The 25,656-nt window shown below is 49.3% G+C and overlaps 1 protein-coding gene across 2 annotated transcripts in view; it reads right to left on the bottom strand.

Moving 5' to 3' along the window:
• Positions 1-25,213, bottom strand: part of Adamts13 (ADAM metallopeptidase with thrombospondin type 1 motif 13) — a 31,487-nt gene extending 6,274 nt beyond the window's left edge. Inside the window, exons 1-23 of one of the 2 annotated variants that reach the window (XM_031373337.1) lie at positions 25,025-25,213; positions 24,684-24,753; positions 22,942-23,090; positions 20,597-20,680; positions 20,226-20,350; positions 19,958-20,104; positions 17,623-17,769; positions 16,984-17,146; positions 14,933-15,037; positions 14,083-14,234; positions 13,919-13,982; positions 11,660-11,786; positions 10,495-10,643; positions 10,048-10,168; positions 9,334-9,414; positions 8,456-8,637; positions 7,445-7,580; positions 7,235-7,364; positions 6,511-6,696; positions 4,966-5,158; positions 3,972-4,092; positions 1,146-1,275; positions 884-1,063 (exon numbers count right to left, since the gene is read on the bottom strand). In XM_031373337.1, coding sequence (XP_031229197.1) covers positions 884-1,063; positions 1,146-1,275; positions 3,972-4,092; positions 4,966-5,158; positions 6,511-6,696; positions 7,235-7,364; positions 7,445-7,580; positions 8,456-8,637; positions 9,334-9,414; positions 10,048-10,168; positions 10,495-10,643; positions 11,660-11,786; positions 13,919-13,982; positions 14,083-14,234; positions 14,933-15,037; positions 16,984-17,146; positions 17,623-17,769; positions 19,958-20,104; positions 20,226-20,350; positions 20,597-20,680; positions 22,942-23,090; positions 24,684-24,753; positions 25,025-25,141 — 3,059 coding nt within the window. In that variant the 5' untranslated portion in view covers positions 25,142-25,213. The remainder of the gene's footprint in view (positions 1-883; positions 1,064-1,145; positions 1,276-3,971; positions 4,093-4,965; positions 5,159-6,510; positions 6,697-7,234; positions 7,365-7,444; positions 7,581-8,455; positions 8,638-9,333; positions 9,415-10,047; positions 10,169-10,494; positions 10,644-11,659; positions 11,787-13,918; positions 13,983-14,082; positions 14,235-14,932; positions 15,038-16,983; positions 17,147-17,622; positions 17,770-19,957; positions 20,105-20,225; positions 20,351-20,596; positions 20,681-22,941; positions 23,091-24,683; positions 24,754-25,024) is intronic. The other variant, XM_031373338.1, reaches the window with a different exon arrangement.
• Between the last annotated feature and the right edge of the window lie 443 nt (positions 25,214-25,656).

The raw sequence follows: 25,656 nt of genomic DNA, 5'->3' as shown, positions 1-25,656 counted from the left end.
GGCAATCCCTGCCTTTTCATGCACAGAGCTGAGCGACCACTTGGCCTTGAAATCTCCAGAGCTCCAGAATAATTGTACTCCATGTATACTGGGCATGTCTCCCACCAAGCCCTACTCCCTCACCTGAGAGGACAGGGTTTTGGGACGCAGGCCTCATGGGAGTCAAGGTGAGGCAACCCCTACCCTAGCACTGGATGTCAGACAGGATGTCTTCATGATTATCCTGCCCATGAGCCTGGACACAGCACAGGACTCTCTGGGTGAGCCCACCCCCCACAGCTCACACTACAGGCACAGTAGAGGACTCTCTGTGACCTCTGGGCATAGCAGGTGTTCAGTAAATTAGAATAAGCAGTGACTAAATGCTCCATTAACATATGTGCCTGACTAGGCCAGGTGACACAAGTCAAGCGTCCTAAGTTCACCTGGGCTACTGAGTGAAGCTAGTGAGCATCTTATGAGACCCTGGCTTGATATAAAAGGTAAAAGGGAAGCTGGGAATATAGTTCAGCTCTAGAGTGCTTGTCTAACATGCACAAAACCCCAGGATTAGATAGATGGATGGATGGATGGATGGATGGATGGATGGATGGATGGATGGATAGGTGGATGGATGGCCAGGAGTCATGATGCACACCTTTGAGGCAGAGATAAGTGGATCTCTGTGAATTCCAGGCCAGCCTGGTCTACAAATTCTAGGCTAGCCAGGACCACATAGTGAGACCCTATCTCATAAATATTAACTAAATAGATTTTTTTTTTAAAAAAATATGCCTACATTATCAGCATCCCAGAGCCCACAAGTATATTTTACATCATCTGGGGCTGATGGCAGAGCCTAGTACAGATCCATGGCTGCCTATCTCCCAGGAAAGGTGCTCACCTAGCAGGACAAGGCTCAGGGCTGCAGTCCTTGAAGGAACCTGGCCTAGGCACTGGCCAGCACTTCGAGTGAGGTACGGACACAGAGTGGCCATGGTCTAGCTGCACACAACGAACAGCCAGTGGCACTCGCCCCCCTCCACAGGTCACTGGACATGGTGCCAAGCCTTGAGTCTCCCACCTGAAGGAAGAAGGCCAAGGTATCATAGGAGAGCAACCGTGGGGTCAGATTCCTTCCCCTGCACTAACCCTCCCCAACTCACCGAGCAGGACATGGGCGAGCCCTGCAGACCTCCCACCGGCTTGGTGGCTTAGTAGCCAAGCTGCATAGCTCTTCCTGGACAGGCATCTTGAGGACAGAATCCATGCACAGGAAATACAGTTCTTTCAGACCTACCAGGAAGAAGCAGAAATGCCCTTGACCCAGCGTGGCAAGGATGTGGCATTTGTTCCTTGTCAGCTCTAAAGTCATCTGCATCATCTGCATCTTACCAACTTTGTGCACTTGGACAAGTGACTTAACCTCTCTGATCCCCTGGTTTCCATATAGTGGTTTCTACCTAGCACAGTCATTTATAGAGATTGAATAATGGAAGGTGCCTGCTGTTAGAAGCTGTTGTTCTATTGAGAAGCATGGTGGGAAATGCTATAACAATGTCTCTTGACCTCTACACAGGCTCATGGAAGCAATTCTACTTCAATGCAGTAGACACAAATAAACAAACGAACAAACAAAAGATATAAAAGTAAGAGGAGGACTTGCTGTGGAGAAAAAAGATAACAGTGGATAGCAGAGGATCAAAATACAGTGTAAGTGTGCATGTATGTGTGCGTGTGTGCGTGCGTGCGTGCATGTGTGTGTGTGTGTGTGTGTATGTGCATGTGCATGTGTGTGTGTGTGTGTGTGTGTATGTGCATGTGCGTGTGTGTGCGTGTGTGTGTGTGTGTGTGTGTGTGTGTGTGTGTGTGTGTGTGTGTGTGTAAATGTGGAAGAATAAATACCTTTGCTTAAGGAATGTCTCTTGAGGGCACAGGGTGGGGCTTTGTTGGTAGAGTGCTTGCCCACCATGCACAAAGCCCTGGATTTAATGCCCAGTACCGCACGGTAACTGTGCATGTGGACAGGAGATAGTTCTGTGGCTAAGAGCTCATACTGCTCTTTCCGAGGACCTGTGTTCAGATCTCAGGACTCACATCAAGCAGCTCAGACCAGCCTGTTCTCCAGGCCCAGAGATCTCGTGTCCTTTTCTGCCCTCTGCTGTATATGTACTCATGTGCAAAATCCTTACATACATACATACATACATACATACATACATACATACGCATAATGAAACACTTACATAAATAACTAAGTACTATGTGTGGTATCACAAGTCTACAATCCCAACACTCAAGAAATGGAGGTGGGAAGATTAGGAATTCCGGGCCATCCTTGGCTACATAGTTACAGACTAGCCTGAACTACATGAGATCCTGCTGCATCCATCAAAAAGATATTATTAGTGTTGGTTTCCTCCATTCATCCCTTAGGAATCTCTTTCTGGTCAGTTCTAAACAGGTGTAGTAAGTGGTTAGGGCTGTTTAAAGATATTGTGTGTCTTTTCACACCCTTCTCTATTGAAAACTCAGAAAACAGCAAATGTTGACAAGGATGTGGAGAAACTAGAACCCGGTGCCCTACTGATAGGGGTGTAAAATTCTGTTCCAAAAAAAACATGCCAAGAGGCCTACAAAAGCTGAACACAGCTTGGCAACATGACTCTGCAATTCCTTGTCTTGTGTCCACCAGGACCAAAAGCCAGGCTGGGGTACACAGGCCCATGCTCAGAGCAATGCTGCTAACAAAGCTAAAAGGAGAGTGCTAGCAGCTGTCCACTCATGGTGGACAAACCAGCACAGGCCAGACCTACAGCGGAACACTCCTTGGGGTCAAGAAGGGATTCCAGGGCTACAGAGAAATGGTTCAGCGGTTCAGAGCACTGACTGCTCTTCCAGAGGTCCTGAGTTGAATTCCCTGTAACCATATGGTGGCTCACAACCATCTGTAATAGGATCCAATGCCCTCTTCTGGTGTGTCTGAAGACAGCTACAGTGTACTTACATCTAACAATAAATATATCTTTGGGTGGGGCCAGAGCAAGCAGGGCCGGAGCGAGCAGAGGTCCTGAGTTCAATTCCCAGCAACAACATGATGGCTCACAACCATCTGTACAGCTACAGTGTACTGATATGCATAAAATAAATAAATAAATCTTTTTAAAAAAAAAGAAAAAGAAAAGGGGGGATTCCAACCCTGTTACAACATGGATGAACCTAGCTGACAGAAGCCAGTCACAGAATGACACATTGCACATAGCTGAGGTCAGAGGTCAGAGTCACAGCCTCAGAGGAAAAACTAACATGTAGGTGGCCAGGGAATGGGAGGTGATGAATGTTGGTGTTTAATGAAGACAGGGTCCAGATTGGAAAAATGGAATCTTCTGGACATGAATGGTGCCAATGGCTGCACAATGAGATGGGTATGATTATTGGCACTGAGTGAAACACGAGAAACGTTTAAGAGTTGGGGCTGGCGAGGTGGCTTGCAGTTACGAGCTCTTACTGCTGTTGCAGAGGTCATGGGCTCAGTCCCTGGCACCCACATGGCAGTCACAGCTACCTGTAACTATCTCTGGGGGATCTGATGCCTCTTTAACCTCCAAGGCTGCACACACATGATACACAGACATACATGTTTTATACATATAAGTAAAATACATATTTTTAAATGGCTAAGAGTTGTGTGTGCATGTTTCACAATAAGAAGACAGAGAGTACAATGTACTCTAAAATGACTGTTCTCAGCTTTAGTGGTTGGTTTGGTCACAGCTCTGTAGGACTGTAAGGGACACAGTCTTAGGTTGCAGTTTTTCTCGGATTTATCTTTACTTTCCAGTCAGGCATAAAACACATTTAGATGACTCCTCTGGGTGCCATACTCACATAGTTTGGCTTTCTGGCAGCCAACCCTTCTTCAGCACTGATCTAGGCAGATGTGGGTAGATAAGAGAAGTAATAGAGTTTCACAAATGTCCTCAGGTTCTCACCTCTCCCGCAAGAAATGGAGCACAGCCCCACCAGAGGGGTCCACACATGTTCAGCCTGAGCCCCTGGCTTGTCACTGCCCACTGGGGATAGAGCCTCCTCTCCCAGAGACATGGTGTCCACCTAAAGAGCAATGAGCAGGTGAGTCTGAAATTCTGGCTTCTGCCTGAGCGCTGCCAGCCTTCCCTCCTCCTCTCCTTTTCACGAGGAAAGAGGGAATATTCCAAGCACACCGGGGTTCCATCCTTGCTCTTCTCTAGGGAGGCCAGTGCCCTGCCTCTTGGTGAAGCCCTCACTATGCACCATGGCTTGTGAAGGTTCCTTATCATTCCAAGCGGTGCCTGTGGGATGGGGCTGAGAGCTAAGGAGCATGAGTGTATTTACAAGCACAGTTGGACCTGCAGTCCCTAGCCCAGAAGATTCCAGGGTCATCTGGCTGGACAGCAACATCAGCCTGAAGTCCCTGGATGCCAGGCAAACATTGAAAGAATTACTTTCATAGCAGCTGGAGAACTCTTTCCTTGCTGTGCCTGGTGTCACAGGCCTGTGGTTCTTACAACTTTGGAGGCCTAGGCAGGAGCATTGAAAGTTCAAGGGCTACTTGGACTATAGACAGATCCCAAGTAATTTAGTGAGGCACTGTCTCAAAATTTAAAATACATGAAGGAAAAAAAAAAAACAGGGTTATATCTAGTGGGAGAGTGCTTGCCTAGCATATGGAAGGCATTGAATTTGGTTCTCAGCACCTCATTAACAGCAACAAGCAGATACCCATTCAGCCACTTCTGACAGACTCTGTTTTCTATCAGCCTGGCTCACCCCTTTCAGAAGCACTTTAAGTGTGTTCTCTGACAGGGTGATCCTCAGACAGTATCCTGAGAAGGATGGAGCCCTCACTCTGGCTTGCAGGAAGATGACGACATGTGTTTTTCATGCATGCTCATGGCTAATAAATGACCCAGGATTCTTGGACACCCTCCTGCTCCTTTCACTCACCTGACCCGAGCCTGGAGAACATGTGGTCCTGAGACAGGGCTCCAGCACAGGGAACATCTCATCTGTGCGGCAGGAGCCTGTACTTGCTGACTTCTCCTGGTCACCCACCCTGGGCACACATGTCACATTCTCTGAGTCCAGACCTACCTTACAGGCAGATGACATGCAAGGTCTGGGGTCTGACACCTCCCACCTGAGGGAAACACAAGGCTGTCATCAGGTCCTGCTTCTGCTGCCTGGTGGGAGGTACAGCCCAAGTCCTGAGGATGGATGGTGGTGATGGGGGGGAAGATATCTAAGATTCCAATATATAGATCCCATTAACAAATAAAACTCAGGAGCTTTCTCTGAAACATTGGCTCATTAGAACTCAGTTTTCCTCAACAAGAACTCTGTGTCAGGACAGTGAGATGGCTCAGTGAGCCAAGGCTTCTGCTTCCAACCCAGACAGTCTGATTCCAGGGGTGGGGAGGAGAAAATTGACTGTGGTAAGTTGTCTCCTGACCTCCACTCTTTCTCTCTTTTAGAGATTTATTTATTTTATGTATGTGAGTGCACTGTCACTCTCTTCAGACACACCAGAAGAGGGCATCTGATCCCACTACAGATGGTTGTGAGCCACTACGTGGTTGCTGGGAATTGAACTCAGGACCTCTGGTAGAGCAGTCAGTGCTCTTAACTGCCGAGCCATCTCTCCAGACCCTGACTTCCACTCTTGCACCATGGCTTACTCACATGCGTGTGCAGGCACACATATACATTAAATGAATAAGCAACTGGAATTTCAAGTTAAAAAATAACTTTGAGCATGCCAATTGCACACTCCACCTGTGGCTATGAGGTGAGGAGGCAGAGCCCTACTCAACTGCTTTGTAGAAGACCTCCTCCCCAAGACTATCAACAACACACTTCATGTGCTGTTGCCCAGCAACAGGTGCCATGTGCATTCACAGTACCAGTTGAGGGGTGGCACGTGGTTCACTGTATGTCATCAATGCATGATGTCTGCCTAGAGCACTGTGCTGTCAAGGGTATTGAGACAGGATCATACCTCCGCACCTAAGAATAGGATTGCAATGTTGGCCATGTGTGAGAGAAGAGGAAGGGCCATTGGTGGGCTGCCAATAACCTAGGGCTCTCCCACTAGACAGATAACAAGCCTGAAGCCAGACTGATCATCCAGCCCATTGGTGACAGGCAGACTAATAAATGAGGATCAGTTTAGACATGGAGGACATTTAAGTCACAGCTACATGGTCATTGCAGGAGCGGTGCCGGTGATGATTAATGCTATGAGCTTTACATTCACAGTGTCACCATCCTCATAGCTGTCACCCCCACATCACCCAGGCTTTAGAAATTCAGTGATGGAGATGAGTAGCCCCGCACCTCTTAAATAGTGAGAAGGTTCAGGCGCCACCGTCTGTCACCAGGATGGAGCTGATGAGAGCCTTCAGCAAGAGAGGGTCCTCCAGAAGTGTGGGTCTCAGTGCAGGGACAAGCCCAGCCAAGGAGCCCTGCTGTACCACACTTTGATATACTCACTTGGTGGGACAGGGTTGGGAGTTACAGTTTTCCACCTCTGCTGCTGGCTGCTGGGCTACCGCTCTGCACCGGGCTGGTGGCAGTGTCTTTAAGAAGCCATCTTGGGCTTCCACACAGCGCAGTGACCGCTCCCGAAGGCCTCCTCCACAAGACACGCTACATGGGCCAAAGTCTCCGGCTACCCAACTAAGAAAGAAAGGGACAGAGCATCAGGCCTGGGGCCAGGTCCCTCGTGGGGATGAGCTTGCCTTCAGGTTCATAGAGATAAGACCAGCCTGAGTCTAGAACCTCCCTTGACAAACTTCTAAACCTGAGGCCAGGTATTTTATAGTGCTGGCTGGGGCCTCCCTAGTCCTGCACCCAGCAAGACAGTCTTGCCTAAAAGTATTCTGTTACCAGTTGGCAGATACCAGTGAAAGCCAGGTGCTGGCCTTCTCACCATTCTCCATGGTAGAGTGGTCACCACCATCTTGCAATGAGAACCTGAGCTCAGAGAGGCCTCAGGACACCCAGACAAGGTGGTCAAAGATGTGACCACACCTCAGACTGTCTCTGTGATTGTGTGTGTCCCAAGTCTTGAGGTCCTCACTCACAGAACAAAGACTGACAGAGCCCAGCCCACAGAGTTGCAGCTAACACTGAAAAACAACACACAAAGATGTTTTGCAGCCTGCCCAGGCCACAAGTCACCACAAATCAGGTGACTTCCCAGTTTAGCACTTACTGTGGGGAGCAGGGGGCAGCGACACAAGGCTCTTGCCATGCAGGTGGCTGTGGGCGCCCTTGGCACTGGGAATTCTTTACCCACTTGTTTTGAGCTTGATCCTGGCAGCTGTAGGTCACCCAGCGCAGCCCTGGAAGGGCAAAGCAAAGATTCAACCACCTCCACATGGGGTCCCACAGAGCTGTAGGTAAGCCTCACCCTGGGCTTTACCTGCCCCACAGCTCACTGAGCAGGGTCCATGCTTAGCGATCCATACCAAGGCTGCCTGCTGCTTCAGTTGAAAGTATGTAAAGGTGATGTCTGGGTGTGTAAGATCCCCATATTCTCCTCCATACCGTCTGTACACCTATATCCGGACAGATGAGAGCTCGGGTCCTGAACAGGGCTCACCCTAGGGTCTCTGTCACAACCATTTGTCCCAAAAGCATTCATGTTCTCAGACTCCAGGAGGCAGACAGGACTTGAGTGTTAAGAAACTCTGAGAAATGTGGGAGGAGCAGGTATGTACCAAGTGGGTGGTAGGTTTGGAGTGGGGTATTATGAGAGTGTTGATGAGGATGGGGACAGACTACATCCAAGGAGCTCAGTAGTGTCAGAGCAGGGAACAGTCCAGCAAAAGGGCTCCAGGCTAGGATATAAGGTGAAGACTCAGGCCATTTCAGCTTTGGTCCTCCCACACACACCTTCCTTAGCAGAGCACACAGAGGGACACACACAGATGAGCCACATCTTTTAAGACATCCCTACCGGAAATCTTTCAGGCCCTCATGTGCCTCTACTCTCAAAGAAGCAAGAGATGCCCTCCATCCCCTGAAGGGTTCCCACAGACCAGCTGGTACAGGGACTCCATGCTTGGCCTATTCCCCATTTCAGAGGACTGCCCATGACCAGTCCCTCAGCTCCCCGTGCCTTGCTTTTCTGGTTGGGGGGTGGTTCCTGACTCCAGCATTAATTCTACTACTGTTTCTTATATGCTCAGATCTCTGAGGCCTTCTGCATGCTCTGGACACAGGCACATATTTATACTGACTTGCAATACACTAATCCCGTGAGTGGCTCTTGTTGCATTTCACCTTATACAGAGCCCCACTTGTAGTAGGTCCCCAAATGACGGCCTCAAGGATTAATACGTGAGTGAATTAATTACAGACAAATAAACAGATATCCAGAGTCACCAGGAGACACCTGCTGACTTTCCCCCCAGCCTGACTGATTGATGACCTGGATCTCAATGTCATCCTGGACAGGTCCCCGGATGTGAATCTCCTCTAAGCGGGGCAGCTGGTCCTCAGTGAGAGTCACTCTGTATTCCACGCGGTAGTCCTCCAGAAGGGAAGGGTACGTGATGTTAGGCGAGATGCTGGTGTTCCCTGCCACAATGTAGTGGCCCTGGATCCTCACCGCTTTGAGAACAGGGCCATCAGCAGTATGGAGTAGTCACCACCCCTCTTCACAGGCCGGGGTTAAGGATAACAGCAAGGCAAGGGGCAGGAAGCTCTCTGCCCACAGGATCTAATGTGGCCTTAGCTCCTTCCAAGGCTTCAAACCTGCCCCTAAGGAACCCCAAGACCTTCTGGTGTCTCCATTAGATAGTATCTTCATTAACCAAACCCCTCTTTCTTCATGCACAGATATGCCACATACAACCCACCTAGGAGACTTTGCCACAATGGTGGCTCCGTGTCTCTTTCTGGAATCTGGTGAGGATTATGACTTCTGCCTTCCACTGGATGTACTCATACAAGGCTCCAGGGCCAAAAATCCCTTCCATGGGGTCTAAGGTCAGAGGCTAGCCTCTGAGACAAAGGAAAAGTCTAATGGGACAGGATCTGCAAAAGGAGTCCAGTGAAAATTCTGACTCTTAAAAGGCCAGATTCCTGGGATGGTCATCCTCTGGGATTATGCCACACCCTGGTGCTGGAAAGCGCCAGTTCCTGGGCCTGAGGTTGTCAAGCTGCTCCCACCCCTCCCCCCATGCTCAGCTTTCATATTCTTTTCCAGGCATTTTTAACCTGCATCCTACCCCCCTAGGAATAGAGACATCTCAAAAACTAAGACATTGGTGGCTAAGTAGAGGGAAGGATCCTCCGTCATCTCACCCAAGTGTGTGAAGAGAGGCCTGCGGTTGACAATGTGCGCGCTGGTCATGTTGGGAGTAACAATCAGGAACGTGACATATTCTAGGGACGAGCAGAGCAAGAGGGTTGCTTGGGTTTCGTGGTCCCCTATACTACTACCAAAGAAGACAAGCCTACCTGGACAGACACGAACAGTGCAATTGGGCTGGTTTTGGTGGCAATGAATCCTCATCATGGCAAGAGGTTAAGACCAGACTAGGGGCCACCTGCAAGGACATTGCCCAGGCTAGGAGCATAGACCAGACCCAAGGTTCTTAGCTGTAGGCACGGCCAGAGAGGCAGGACCCAAGATCTTGCAAATCAGTACTGGCAAATGAGTTTTTACTTTATCTATACAGAGCAAAGCCAAGTTTGCATCCCTGTTGTCCACTGAATCCTCCTGGGGGGATGCTGAGTAGGAAGGAAGAGATGACCTGACAATTATTCAGGGTCTGCTCCTTCTTTCCTCTCTCTTCTTTTCCCTCATCACAGCTACATGAGGGACTTAGTGGCGTGCTACAAGCCTGGTGTTGGAGTTTGAGACATCAGAGAAGAGTGAACTGAAATACACAGGGAGGTACCCAGCCCTGAGCCAGCATGTGAGTGCTGTGGCCTGAGTAGCCCAGGCTAATGCTTTGAGTGCTGGGTCCCTGCAGACTGCTGGGAAACCTATCCTCCATGTCAGGGCCGGCCTACCTCTGGCTCTCCCAGCTGTGAAAGAGCCATTCTGTGAACTGCAGGTGCTGTTGTCTCCTCCACACACCTGGCATGCATCCCAAACCTGCTGGGAGTCCATCCTGCCGTCACAGCCAAAGGTCTGTGCAAAGGGGGACGTTGGAAAGCCTTTATTATTGGGGTACTGGTTTCCCTGGTATCACGGCCCTGATGGCTGTGAGACTCTGAGATTCTCTGTCACTTCACTGAAGCCCCTGATAGCTGTATAACCCCTAGGAAGCTCCCATGATGACTTTTCTGCATGGGCTGTAATATAGGCTGACTCCAAGCGCCACCCTATTCCCACAACACTCCCCAGAAAACCCAGGGTAGTTCCACTGAGCTAGCCCCATAGGTCATCTCTCCTCTTCTCTCACCCAGGATTCTTCTACTAGGACAGAGGAGCACCTGGGTTGTCCACACACCTACCCTGCAGCTGCCCAACAAACAGAGGCTTAGGGTCCCATCCCCCTGAGGACCACTCGGCACACAACGGGTCCCATCTAGGAAGCTGTCTCCACGGCTGACAATGAAGCTTTCTCCAACAGCCCAGCACATGTGTCTGCACAGAGTATCCCCTGGAAGGGCAGAGAGGCAAGGAAATCTGCTGTTCAAAGATGAACAAGGTCAGTGAGCTAGGTAGGAAGTTCCTTTAGGACCTGCTATAGTAGCTCTGCCAGACAAGGTCCAAGTGGGCTGTCCTGCTAGCCTCAGCTTTGCATATGTGGCCAGGGCCACCATTTTTCCTCCAAGGCAATATTATATTCTGGTCTCATAATCATGGCTACTGAGTTAATATCCAAGAACCACACATACATTTCTCCTGAAGCATCTCCCTAAATCCCTCTAGCAAGCCCAGAAGGAGATGTTTCTAAAATAGATCCTCACTGCTTATTATCTAGGGAGCCCAGAGCAAACCAGAGGGCAATGCATGGCCTATGGGATGCCAGAGCATGAGTCAAGCCTGCCAACCAGCATTGCAGTGATGTTGGTTAACGCTGATTTTCTACTTGACAGGATCTACAGTCACCACCTAGAAAACAAGCCTCTAAATATGCTGTAAGAAATTATCTAGATTATATTAGTTTCTGGTCCTACCTTCAAGAGACTATCTTGATTAGATTGAGGGAAGACCTCTCTCTGCGTCTCTCTGTCTCTGTCTCTCAGTCTCTATCTCTGTCTCTCTCTTTATGTGTCTCTGTCTGTCTGTCTGTCTGTCGGACTGTGTGTCTCTCTGTCTGTCGGACTGTGTGTCTCTGTGTCTGTCTGCCTGTCTGCCTGTCTGTCTGTCTGTCTGTCTGTCTGTCTGTCTGTCTGTCTGTGTGTATCTGCCTGTCTCTGTGTCTCTGTTTCCTGGCTTCAGATGCAATATGACTAGCTCCCTCCATCTCCTGCTACTACAGCTTCCCTGCCACAATGGACTGTACCCTGGAACCCTGAGTCACACTAAATCCTTCCTTCTTGAAGTTGACTTTGTCTGGATGTTTTATCTTTTATCTCAGCAACAAGACCATAGCTAACACACTGGCTAATCTCAAGAGCTCTGCCTGGCAGAAGTCTCCAGGGCCTTGCTCTCCCAGGCCCCACAGCCCACCTTGACTATACTGCACAGCAGCATCCCAGTGGTAGAAGGAGGCAGTGCCTTGGGAAAGTTGCAGTGGCTGTCTGTCCGTCTGAGCACACTGCTCAGACATGAAGTCCAGCTGAGTCTTCTCACAAGCCTGGCCGGAAGAGGCAGAAGACAGGTCGTACAGGTGGGGTCCTGGCCAATGGGAGACAGCATGCATCCTACATGCAGAGTCCAGAGACAAGTAACTCAGCCCCAAGCTGTGGCTCATCTCTGCTCAGCAGTCTGTAGGTGACCAGATCTGCCTTTCTTTGTGCTTGGGGAAATTCCAGATAGTCTGTAAAGGACACAGCAGCAACAGCAGGAAGGGAAAAGCAGGACACAATGTGGCACTTGGGGTCTCTGGTTCCAAGTCCTGAACCTGAGGAGATGTGGTTGAGCTGTATATTTGCTTTCTTGGTACATCCAGGGCAGGAAATGAGGAACTGCAAAGACACTACACTGCCTCCCTGCACTGGGAGGGGAAGGCTCGGAGGTGACCACCCCACAGGGAGACATGACAACCACAGCTCCCTTCTCTCAAGGTCTGAGAGGCCTTGGGTATTTAGCAGAAAAGAGCAAAGTGTAGGATGGGGCGCATGGCCACATGTTGAATGCTTTGGTGGCCAGCAGTCATCTGAAGCAGAGAATAGATTGTAATAGAATGGAAAAATCATTCTACCACCTCGTGCCAACTAGTCCAAACTCACTTGTGTAGGAGAGAACATGGAGACACTGGAATCCTCATGCACTGATGGTAAGAATACAAAATGGTAAAGTGGTCCCGTTTTAAAGAGAAACAGATTGTATAAAGCTAGGTGTGATGGTGCAGGCCTTTAATCCCAAGACTTGGGATGCAGAGGCAGGTGGCTCTCTGTGAGTTCAAGGCCAGCCTGATCTATAGTCAGTCCCAGCTACATAGTGGAACCCCATCTCAGAAAAGCAGAGAGTGGACTGGAGATGATAGATCGGCAGCTAGAAGCCTGAACTGTTCTTGTGGAGGACTCAGGTTCAGATGTCAGCCAGCACCATGTCAAGGAGTTCCCTGTAACTCCATGTGATCCTACACCCTTTTATGGCCTTCCAAGGTACACACACACACACACACACACACACATGCACACAGAGAGACATACACACATATATAAACACATTTGAAAAAGTTAAGCATGGCTTTTTAAAGGAGGAGGAAAGTCAGTTAAGCAGAGGATTCTGCACTAGCAACAACTTTTGCTTTTGCTGTGGTTTTCCCAAATCCGTGATGAACTCAGTGCCTGACACAGCGGTACCAAGAGGTGTGGCCGGGAAAGGTGCTAGGTCCCAGGGACTCCACCCACACAAGTAGGACTAGACTTTTATGAAAAGTCTGGAGGCCTCTGTCCAGACTGTCTGTCCCCTTTGTCCCCTCTACCATGTGAGAACCACATATTCTGGGCTTCTGTAGGGTGGGGCAACAGGGACCATCGGAAAGTGGACACCAAGTTGCCCAGGGCCTTTCTTGGACTTCCAGAATCATGAGAAATTAATTTCTGTTGTTGACAAATTACTCTGCCTGTGGTGTTTTGTCACAGAAGATCAGGCCAACTAAAGCCAACTCATTTACAGCAGTTGGACTCGCTATAGCCAAAAAAACCTAAATGACCCACACAATGGAAATGGTGAAGAAAAGCAGAAGCACCATCCAGATCATGGACTGTGCTTTAGCCCCAAATGGAAGGGATGGTCTGACTCACTATACAACATAGACAACACTCAAAAACGTTATGCTATCTCAAAGAAACTGACTATTGCAAGATAGTGTCTAAATGAGATGCTCAGAACAAGCAGATGCGTAAGACAGAAAGCAGGTTGGAGCTGCTGGGTGGGAAGGAAAGGCTGCTGATTGGTGTTGCAGTGTTTCTCTGGGGTGGAGAAAGTGGAACTGAACAGAGGCAGTGTTTGCACAGCACTCCCTGTGTGTTTAGTGCCTCTGTACTGTGCACTTTGAAATGGTTGACTAAACAAGATGCATTTCACATCAGTGTCTAAATGAAACGCTTCTCACTGTGCACTCCCAGAACCCCGTGCCCACAGCCAGCTCTCATCACAGAGATGTCATCCCAAAGGTGAACAGATACTCTGGGAAGAAAGCAGTCACATGGTGTCTTTGCTAACCACCATGTCCCTCAAAAGGAAGGCATGAGCCCACAGGTCAGCCCTTCTGGTGGCTAGATCTTGTCCACCCTCTCAGTTAGGAGACCAGCCTACCTGCATGTTGCACATATTAGCCTGGAGGTCCTCACCTACACATGCACGTCCCCCAAATGCAGGCCTGGAAATGCCCACAGAACAAAAGGGATGAGAAGTGACCACTGCTGCTCCCCGAGAGGGAGATGCAACCACCCTGCTTGCAGGGACACCTCTGTAGGTACCTGGGGTGGTTGCACCACCGCCTCCTGGTGATGACACCTCCTCCACAGGATCGGGAGCAGGGACTGTAGGGGCCCCAGCTAGACCAGTGTCCATGTACCGCAGCCACGGGAGCCAGCTCAGCTAGGGAGCGACAGCGAGCCTTGAAGCACCACTGCAAAGTAGAACAGCTCTGTCTCCCTTTCCCACAGGGACCCAGCACACATAGGATGCAGCCAGCATCCCCAGGGACCCTAACACACTGAGGACCCTCCAGAATGCAGTTTCCCGTCACACATAGATACTTCTGACACAGGGACCATACCCCTCATTAGAATCCTTAACATACACAGAGATCTCACTGACAGGGAGCATCCCAACACAGAGACCACCAGTACATAAGGACCACACACAGGGTCTTCCAAGAGACGTAGAGATCTCCCAAAGCATACACAGGAACCCTCTACAGAGAGAGGGACATGGGGCACAATCACACCCCTCATTCTGTTTAGGAGTAAATGCTAAAGGGAAGACATCAGGCTGCCAAGTACTCAGTGAAAGGGGAAATTAACCCTAGGAGATGGTGCGAGCAATGACAGCAAGGGTGGTCTGATTGGTGATGCTTGGAGCTTGCCATCACTCAACAGACTCTGCTCTGAGTATGATAGAGGGCTGGAGGAGGGAGTGGATGAGAAGTGGTACCGGGCCCTGGAGTGGGATCTCTGTAAGACCCCACTCAGGAAAAGCATATGGAGTGTAGCCAGAGGCTCTGGGTGCTCTTTCCCCAGTCCCATACTCACCCCACCACACCATCTCTCCCCACACATAGACTCCCCATCCCCTCACTAGCTTCATCCCTCCCACTACTCCAACCTTCTCCACACCACATTCTGTCCCATCCAGGAGAGGAACAAGGAGGCGGCTGCAGCTGCTTTGGTCCAGGGGGTCTGTGTGGCAGGACAGAGCCTGGCATACATCCTAGGAGAGATGCACAGGTGGTCCACTAAGAGGTTGCCTGCCTAGTGTCCCTTCCAGATGAGTCAATGCCCTCCCTGCTCAGATGAGTGGCCTGGGAGAAAAAACACAGCTGACTGATTCATCTGTTAGGAGTAAGCATGGAACTTGCTGTGGGCTGGTCCTGCTTCTAGGGGCCATGAAAATGTCTTAATATTTGAAATCAGAAGATTAAAAATAAACTTTTAAATAATAAATACATATCCTGCCTGGTGGCGGTGGTGGCGCACGCCTTTAATCCCAGTACTTGGGAGGCAGAGGCAGGCGGATTTCTGAGTTCTGAGTTCAAGGCCAGCCTGGTCTACAGAATGAGTTCCAGGACAGCCAAAGCCACACAGAGAAACCCTGTCTCGAAAAAACCAAAAAAACCAAAAAACCAAAAAAAAAAAAAAAAAAAAAACCAAACAAAAAAAAAAACCAACCAAACAAAAAAAAACAACAAAAAAAAACCCATATTCTAATATAGATCAATAAACATAATAATTCAAAGATTTTCACATTTTACAAAAATACTAAATGTAACTTTCTTTTTGTTTTTGTTTTTGTTTTTGTTTTTTGTTTTGTTTTGTTTTGTTTTTTTGAGACAGGGTTTCTCTGTGTAGCCCTGGCTGTCCTGGAACTCACTCTGTAGACACAGAATCCCCCTGCCTCTGCCTCCCAAGTGCTGGGATTAAAGGTGTGCACCACCACCGCCTGGCTAAATGAAACTTTTAAAATATAAGGTCTCTAGCCCAGGCTGGCCTTGAACTCACTATGTAGCCAAGAATAGCCTTGACTTCTCCTTTCTCCCCACCTCCTTCCCCTACCTCCACCTCTAGAATTCTGGGATTATGTGTATGTGCCACTATGCCCAGTTTATACGGTGGACAACCCTATTTGGTGCTTTGAATACGCCAGTAGAGCAAACACTTTTATCAACTAAACTGCACGCCCAGTCCTTAAACATAATTCTTTTGTTGTTGTTGTTGTTTTGTTTTGTTTTTTTTGTTTTTTGTATTTTTGAGACAGGGTTTCTCTGTGTAGCCCTGGCTGTCCTGGAACCCACTCTGTAGACCAGACTGGTCTCGAACTCAAAAATCTGCCTGCTTCTGCCTTCCAAGTGCTGGGATTAAAGGTGTGCGCCACCACCGCCCGTCCCTAAACATAATTCTTAATGCTTCTCTGGAAGAAGAGAGGGGCTTGTCTGGGCAAAGAGGAAAGGAGGAAGTCTGCCTTGGGAAACTCTGGCCTCTCCATTTACAGCTGTTGGGAGCTACATTCCTGCTCTGTGTGGAGCCTGGAGGTCTCTGCCTCTTAGAAGCACTCTATGCTGAGCCCACCCCCACAGCTTAGATGCCTTTGTGCCAGGAACAACATAATCTTTCAGGCAAAGTCAAACAAAACGGGCAGTGGTGGCGCACGCCTTTAATCCCAGCACTTGGGAGGCAGAGGCAGGCAGATTTCTGAGTTCCAGGCCAGCCTGGTCTACAGAGTGAGTTCCAGGACAGCCAGGGATACACAGAGAAACTCTGTCTCAAAAAACCAACCCCCCCCCAAAAAAAGTTTAATATGTCCAAGAGGAGGGTTGGTGAGGTAGGTAAAAATGACTATGATGCAAACCTAATCACCTGAGCTCAACCCCCAGAACCTAAGAGGAAAGGAAAGAATCCAGTCCACACAGCTGTCTTTCACCCCCAAAAAATGTAATGTAGCATGCTCACACGCATGCGCACAGTTCTTACTTAACAATAAACTAAACACAAGCATTAGAGAAGATCAGGCAAATAATTGATGAACTGTGAGCATCAAACAAAGTGAGCCCTGAAGTAGTCCTCACTTGTGCCTGACGCCCAGCAGGGGGCGGGGTCAGTGCACTAAGGGGAAGTGAGCTGGATGGAGTGAGACTAGGTGTTATGGATGACTGGACTCACCAGACCCTCCCTGGAGAAGGTGCAGGTGACAGCCCCAGAGCCAAAAGCCACACGGCACTGATCATCTGCACTGTAGTAGAGGCCAGGCTGTGCCATCAGCTGGTGCTGAGTAAGTCCTGACCGCAGCCCAGGCAGGTCCCAGAAGCAGTGCATTCGCCCTGTGCTGTGACAGATCAGGCCGAGCTCAAAACCTGAGTGGACACCAGTGGGGTCAGCGTAAAATAGCAGATGTGGAGCTGGGGCTGTTAGCTGGGTAGAGGCCCAGCAGAGTATACAATGGAGCAGGGGTGGGGTGGGGCAGGAAGAAAGAAACAGGTGGGTTCAAGAAAGTGGGGAAGAGCCGGGCAGTGGTGGTACACGCCTTTAATCCCAGCACTTGGGAGGCAGAGGCAGGCAGATTTCTGAGTTTGAGGCCAGCCTAGTCTACAAAATGAGTTCCAGAACAGCCAGGGCTATACAGAGAAACCCTGTCTTGAAAAAGAAAAAGAAAAAAAAAGTGGGGAATAATGGAGGGGATGAGGGAACTGCTGGGGGAGCAGAGTGGGGTTGGGGACAGGAAATAATAGCAGAGTGGGATGTGGAGAAGGCTGCTGGGCAGGGTGAGAGTGACAACTCACCCTGCGTAGGTGGAGGCTGTACCTGAGCAGGTGCTGCAGCTGCCTTTGGCTGCAGACAGACCACTCCAGGGCCCCTCCAGTAGGCGCTGCACCATCAGACGCCATCACATGGCCACTGGCCTTGCAGGTGCTGCCACTGCCTGGAGCACCATCATGGTCCAGCCCGAAGCTGTGAGCAGAAGAAATTCTGAGAGCAGCCAGCTGGGCTGGATCAGGGCCACCTTTGTGTCTCCTGGACCTGGACCCTGCTTCTAGCTAAGCCAACCCAGCAGGAGTCCTGGAGGCCCTGCCTCAATTTCCTACCTATGTGAGGAAGGGAGGAGAGCTGGTTGAGCAGGGTGGCTCTTTCTTCCTTTGGCTAATAAATAGCAAAAAGCTCTGATGATAGGTCAGCTGACCTAATCCATGGTTACAAGTCTGGGGTGTAGAAGTGGGAACCCAGAGCCAGTTAGAGGCCTGCGGGTCAACAGGTTACCCTTCCGGTGGCTGATGGCCTAGATGTGTTTGGGTTTGGAAATCTATGTGTACTGCAGCTGCCTTGTGGTTGAAGGGACAGAGGAGATGTTGTCTTCCTGTCTGTTGCCAGGTGGTAGTGTTTTTGAGGCAAGTCCTGAATATCATCCCATCCCCACAGTTCATGCAGAACAGACGCAGGAGCCTAAGAGGCTGGGGGGTGAGGCAGTGCAAAAGCTGCTGGGGCCGGATCCTTGAGGAAGTCTGTAGAGCCTGGCTTCCACCTCTGGGAGCCTATACCAGTGCAGAGCTGGTACCGACCAGGAGGGAAACTTTCATTTTATGCTTTGCACACTTCTACATCATCTGATGTTTTATAACAATTGGATATTATTTTCCTAACAACAACAACTAAAACAACTAAAAATCAAAAAGAAAAGAAACATACCACTCTAGATAAAATGATAATACATGGGAATAAAGATTTGCCAGCAAGGGTACATACCACACACAGAAGCAAGGACTCAGAAACACCCTAACGGTTGAATCTAGAGGATTAAGTTGTTGTATGTACAAACAAACAAACAAACAAAAAAAAAACATAAGAGATCTGTGAGCTGAGAGACATTTGGGATATATTGATATATTAGAAGACAAGAGTTATATGGGCTGGTGGTACACACATGTAATCTTACCCAACATTTGACAGATGGCCAAGTGGCCAGTGAGACCCTGTCTTAAAAACCATAATAGAGGCCGGGCAGTGGTGGTGCACGCCTTTAATCCCAGCACTTGGGAGGCAGAGACAGGTGGATTTCTGAGTTCGAGACCAGCCTGGTCTACACAGTGAGTTCCAGGACAGCCGGGGCTACACAGAGAAACCCTGTCTCAAAAAACAAAACAAAACAAACAAAAAACCCATAATAGAATCAAAATAACAACGCACAAGCCTGATGTGTGCATATAATTGAACAAAATTAAATGTAAATCTGAAAAGACATTTCATAGGCGGTGGGTGGTAGTTTAAATAAGAAAGCACCCTCCCCCACTTATTTGCATGTTAAGCCCCCAACTGATGAAGAGTTTGGAAAGATTAGCAAATGTGGTTTTTTGGAGTTAGGTGTGTGGCTAGAGGTGGGCTTTGAGGTTCCAAAAGCCTGCCTTCCTGTAGGTCAGGATATAAAGCTCTCAGCTATTGCTCCATCACCATACCTGCTGTGTGCTACCATGCTCCCTACTGTAACAATTATGGGCTGACCCTCTGAAGCTGTAAGCAAGCCTCCAATTAAGTGTTTTCTTTTATTATAAGAGTTGCCTTGGTCATGATGTCTCTTTACAGCGTTAGAACAATAGCTAAGACATTGCATGGACTTAGGATAGTCTTCAGTTTGATTTGTTTCTTTATTAGAATTTCTGGCAAGACATATTTTCAGGATGGCTCAGTGGGCAAAGACATTTGTTCCACATCCTGGTGGTCTGAGTTCAATTCCCAGAACCTATGTCAAGGTGGGAACCAACTGTAAAGTTGTCCTATGACCTCTATATGCATGATGTGGCATAACCCTTGTCTCATCCCATTCTTCCCTAAACCCCTGCCTCTTCCCTTCTCCCCGCCACACCACACCACACCACACCCATAAATACAATTTTAAAAACTTAAATATTAAATTATTGTTTTCTAATAGCTGTTTATCTAGAAAAAAAGAGCTCATGTTAGTCACTCAGTGATCAAGAAGCATCAGGCTCCCATGTCTCAGCTTTCCCCTACCAAGACACTTAGGCTAAGGGGTGTAGGCTTCTAACTGGCTCTGTAAAGATGTGCTCCTGCCTAGGCCACAGAGCTCGAGCCTGGGGTTCAGACCAGCTCTCTGACCAGTCTGGAGATAACTGGTGAGGCCACATACCTGTGCCCAATCTCATGGGCGATGGTAACCCCCAGGTCAAAGCCAGTGTCCTCGGTGATAAGACAACTCCAGGAAGGGGAGCAGGCACCTCCCAGCTGGGTGACCCCCCTAACCTGCTGGTTACCGTCAGGCAACTCTAGGTCGAACCTTGACAAGAGAAAAAGAATCACATGGACAGCTCCACCAGCCGTGTTGCTGGTGCAGGAAGCAGGGAGCTTCATAGTGCAGCCCTCCTAAGAAGTGGTACTCCTGTAGGGACCTCAGATACCTGGTTATATAGAGAGTCAGGTCGGCATGACTTGGATCCCTGTCATCGTGGGGATTGATCGTCTGACTCCACTTGCAGACACTCATCAAGGATGAGGTGATGTTGGTGGTGATGTTCGGAGCACTCTAGAGAACGACCAAAGAGCCCGTTTCTATGGAAGTGGTACCAAGGATGGTGCTGAGTGTTGTTAGCATGCTTCTCCATGGGTCTGTATTATAACAATTCTACTGCTACCCCACTTTACAGATGGAGAAACTGAGGCTCTGAGAAGCTCCTGGAGAGCCATCTGTCCAGCTAAGCCCCAGAGTTACCAGTCTCTACCAGTTCTGCAGGAAGGGAATGAAGGGAGTGGAGTCAGGGTTTGTACCTACCTCCGAGTCAGAGAGGATGATCAGCTTCACCAGGTGCACCTGGAACTGAGCTCCTAGGGATGGGTTTCTCAACAGTTCTGATCCCTGAAGGGGCCAACAGGGGGAGGAGGGAGAGAGGGAGGGAGAGAGGGAGGGAAGCAACACAGTGAGTCCAGGAGCCTCCGTGGTGGGAGTGGTGGTGATGAGAAGGAAGCCCCATGGGGCTAGTGGGAAGCTGAAAGCGTGGCTGTGTGGCAGACTGTAGACAGTCAGATGAGACTCTGAGTCTTTCTCTAGTTCATGCCTTGGGAAGACCATCTGACAGAAAGAGCCAATTGCTGGCCTAAGTTTGAATCTAAGCCCTGTCTCTGCCTAGCAGTGGTCTCAGGTCACTAAGCAGTAAGCCTCAGTTTCTTTATAGGCTTTCTTATGAGGTGGAGATTAAGTCTTGCCTGGTTAACAGATTCAGAGAATAAAGCTATAGATATCCTGGTTCAGGTACCACCTGCCTAGTCCTCCAAAGCCAGTGATTCTCAACCTTCCTAAAGCTGTGGCCCTTTAATACAGTTCATGTTGTGGTGACCCCCGACTATAAAACTATTTTTGTTGCTACTTCATGACTATAATTTTGCTGCTGTTATGAACTGTAATGCAAATATCTATAGTTTTCAATGGTAAACCTGTGGGTCCTGACACACAGGTTGAGAACTGCTCTCCTAATGCATATTAATGACTAGGGAGCCTGGGTTTTGGCAACTTAAAATTGAAGGGAGGGACCCCAAAAGTTAAAGACAATGGTTTGCAGTTGGCAGAGGGAACCATTTTCACTAAGAAAACATTACTTCAAGGGCCTGTATGCAGAAAGCCTCCAGGTGTGCCTGGCCTTGGACCACATCTGTCAGTGGAGGGAAGGCCTGGGGCAGACAATGGGGCAGGCAGCAGCGGGTGTTGGCCCTGAGACTGGCGAGGTGGATTCAAGAAAAACTTTTCTTTTCTCCTGAAAAGGGTGAGCAGACTGAGCCCAGAGCCATTCTAGAGAGAGTTACAGAGCTGGACCAGATGCTGCCCCAGAGCCATAGCCGGGGTCTCCTCATGACTACCACCCTCCCCTTTCTCCTGCTGCAGTAGACCTGAGGAAAGAGGAGGAGACTGGATCTCTTAGTCACTGGCTGGAACTAGTACCTAGAATCAGTTTATCAGATTGTTTTAAATTGGTTTACATTCATTTATTTAGTGTATGGGCACGTATATGGAGGTCAGCAGACAACTTGCAGGATTGGCTGTCTCCTTCCACCATGTGGGTTCTGGGACTAAATTCAAGTTGTCATGCTGGGTGGCAAGGACCATCACCTGTTGAGCCATCTCTTTTCTTTCTTTTTTCCTTCTCCTCCCCCCCCCCCTTTTTGAGACAATCCAAATGACCAAGCTGGCCTTACACCAGTGCTTTTCTGGTCTCAGGCCTCTGTTTATGGCTTATAGATGTGTGCCACCACACCCAGCTTCAGTCGTTAGTTTGAAGACACTGTTCCAGCAAATGGACCTAATCACTTTCTTCATGTTGGTTGTTTTTATTTTTTGATATTTTTGAGTTAGGGTTTCTCTGTGTAGCCCTGGTTGTCTTGGAACTCTGTAGATCAAGATGGGCTCAAACTCACAGAAATCCACCTGCCTCTGCCTTCTGAGTGTTCATATTGGTTCTAGTGATATCATATGAATGCTCATGAACACCGTTTGTATAGTGTCAATTCCTGCTGGCCTGGAACAGCCATATCTTGCATGTGTTCTGTGTGTACCATATGGATGGTAGTCCTCTCTAACAGAACATTGGCTGGCATGTTGCCATTTTGACATACAGGTTAAAGGTGTGAGGCACCTCTGCTCTCCCACTTGTTAGATCACAGGGAGGAGGAGTCTATAAAAAATGAAGCCTCACATTTCAGCCAGAATAACACCTGTTTATGTCTGGAGTGCTCATCTGCCCTGTGCCTCCCTAAGATAGAGGCAAGAGACCTGAATGTGTACACACCGAGCCTGCTGTTGGCCAAATGAACATTAGGGCAGGACCCAGAGGCTATCAGGAGGACTCTGGTGTTGAGAGGGATTCCCTGACTTTGCCATCTCTGCTACAGTGGAAAGGGGGAAGAGGAAGACAGTAGTGACCTCGCTTTCTCCTCGGGGCCGTGAGCTCCAGCCGACACTCAGCTTCTATGGGAGAGTTCAATGCACTGTGTTCAAATGTACTGACTTTTGATCACAAGCCCTGTGAGCGGGGGCCCTGTGTCCTGAGGCTTGGAGGGAGAGCCCATGGGCCCACCAGAGACCCTGAGCCCACCTTCCTGCACCAGCCACTGCCCAGCACCACTCACAATATTGAGGTTAGTGAGCACGTAGCGTTCTGTGTCCTCCCGGTGAGCCTGGTAAACATCGGGGCCCACAGCTACCAGGAGTTCCAGGTGCAGAATGTCTTCCAAAGTCCTTCTCCGTCTCAGTCTCTGGAGGTGAAGGGAAGGATGGCCTAGAGGGGAGGAAGAGGCTGAGGACAAAAGTTTTAAAAAGCAGGTGTTTGGAGCTAGCAGAGAGGGCTGACCAGTCAGTCAAAAGGCTGGCTTCATGTCCACTGCCAGGACCCAGTTCTCAGTCTAAGGAGTTGGTGAAGGAGTGGACAGGAGTCCCAGCTCAGGCTGGAAAGGAAGTAAAGGGATCAGGGCTTTGGGACGAGATCCACCTCCCTCTCCCCTACTCCTCCCATTTGGGACCTTCTTACTAAGGAAGAGGACTCCAGTATTCTTTCTTTGGTGAGAGAGAAGGAAGGAGGAATACACAGGCCTGAGACAGGGTTCTACATAAGAGTCCTGCTCTTCCAGGTCCAGAGTGGGTGGACTGTGAGCTGCCTACAGCCTTTGGACCTTGCCTAGGGGCTAGATCGGTTCTTGGCAAAGTAGTCTAAGCCTTGAAGTGGTTGTTTGATAAGTGAGCCAACAGGAAGGACAGACAGCTCTTGTCTCTGGACCTCAGGAATCCAGCTCAGTGCTCACTGCCTTGTGGAGTTCAAAGGACTAGGAGCCTGGGGAACAGTGTCCTAGACCTTCAGGAGCCTACAGGTGGAAGGACCCAATGATTCAGACACCCTGCCCGGGCCTCAGAGAAACTGGGTGTAAGTAGGAGGACCTAATTTACCCTAACTCCTAGCCTCATCTGTCTCTGGACCTTGCCAACATCTATGTGGTGTGTGTATGGAGTCCATAAGTCAGTTTCAGATGTTGCTCCTCAGGAGTCCCCCTCCCCCATCTTGTTTTTTTAAGACAAGCTCTCACTGAGACCTGAGTTCATCTCTCATGAACTAGGCTAGGTGGGCTGGCCTGTGTGTTTTCCTGGATAGTGGTTAGAATAGAAAGGATTATGAAATATACCATTTGTGACCAGTTTTTCTGTGGTCTGGGAACAATGCACACTGGGTTCTGCCTCTCTTCAGTACTGGAATTAAAAAAATGTGTGCTCTCCTGCCCAGCTTTTCTATGTGAACACTAGAACTCAGCTCTCACATTTCCACACACAGAAGCACTTTACCAAGTGAGCTGGCTCCACAGTCTATCCCCAGCCAGGGTTTGAATCAAAAGCACCAACTGTTCCTCTGAGAAAAGGGATGGCATCCTGAGAGGCAGGGCTATAGGTCGTGGGAAAGCCTTCACCATGAAGAGCACTACAGGACAGGGGCCAGAGTGGCTTGGCCTGTCACTCACCTTGTTCCCAAAGAAGGGATAAATATTTACAGCTATGGCTAGAAGTGGCAAGTTCCTGAAAATCAGCCAACCCCCTGAAGGCCATCCACAGGCTAAGGAGGCCAGCCGATGAACACCCCCTCACTTGTGATACTAAACAGAAGCCTTGGGTCAGGACTCCAGGGCAGCCAGAACACCCAAACAACTATTATCAAGTTGGCAGGAAGCAATGATGCTAATTAACAGAGAGAGACGCGTAGCTTCTCTGACTCCCTCCTCCTATGACCGATAGAACGAACCATCGTGGTGCTGACTCAGTGGGAACTCCCTCAGTTCCCCACCCAGGGCTCAAGAAACTCTCCTGACTCCGAGCACACCAGGACAGCTACCTGTGAGTGGAGCGGCATGGTAGTCAGAGTAAGAAGATATGTCCTTGGGCTCCAGATCTTGAAGAAAGCTCTGCAAAACAAATGACATAGAAGAGAAGGAGGAAGGAGACAAGGGCAAGAAGAGATGACAACAGAGATATAGGGACAGAAAATGAGGGAGCAGTTGCCTAGGCAGTGAAGATCAGTCCACGTAGGGCTGCAACAAAATGGAGTCTGTCTTGTTACCAGAAAGGCAGACAAGACCAGAAAGCAAAAAGACCACACCCACTCCACCCAAGAGCTTTAGCATCCCCCTCTCTCAGTGATTGCAGCACCCAACACCAGATCTTGTGTGATCCCACCTTCTGGAGATCAGAGAGCCCCCAGCAGCCCAGAATGAAGATGGCGCCAGTGAGGATTCCTCTGACACTGACAGCACGAAAAGGCTGGCACGGCAACCACAGGCAAAGCTGGCTCATCCTTAGAAAAGGCAGCGGATGGTCGGACAGGAGCCCCGGTGATGAGGATTCTGGTTAGTGTGCAATGTGACAGGCTTCACTTGCTGGCTGGGCGGGACATCAGGCAGTGTTTACTCTTGGGAGCTTCCTCCCAGGGCAGGGTTATGGGGTGGGCAGCAAGCAGCTTCTACTAGGAACTTGCATGTAATGATTCCCAGTTGAAGTGTACCAACCATGTCCTGCACCAGGAAAGTTCCAACTGCACATCTAGCCTCCTGGGAAGGTCTGGTGCAGTTTAGTCTGGACAAGGGCAAGTTCTAATAGGACCCTGGGGATGACAGGCCCTGGACTGCTCTTTTGGAATCTTTGACTAACCAATAAAAGAATGCACTAAGGCCGTGACAGTTCTGGTCCCTCAGCCTGCCTCTCTTCTGGCACCTCCATTTCCAGGCTTCATCTAGATCTCCTGTCCCTTTACCCTTGGCAGAGATTGCCTCTCACTGCACTTGCAGACACCCTGTGCCCTCAAACCATTC

This window comes from Mastomys coucha, unplaced genomic scaffold, assembly GCF_008632895.1.
Source record: "Mastomys coucha isolate ucsf_1 unplaced genomic scaffold, UCSF_Mcou_1 pScaffold15, whole genome shotgun sequence".
Lineage (NCBI taxonomy): Eukaryota > Metazoa > Chordata > Mammalia > Rodentia > Muridae > Mastomys > Mastomys coucha.
Note: the sequence above shows the minus strand (reverse complement) of the source record. Positions and strands in the feature narration are given on the sequence as shown.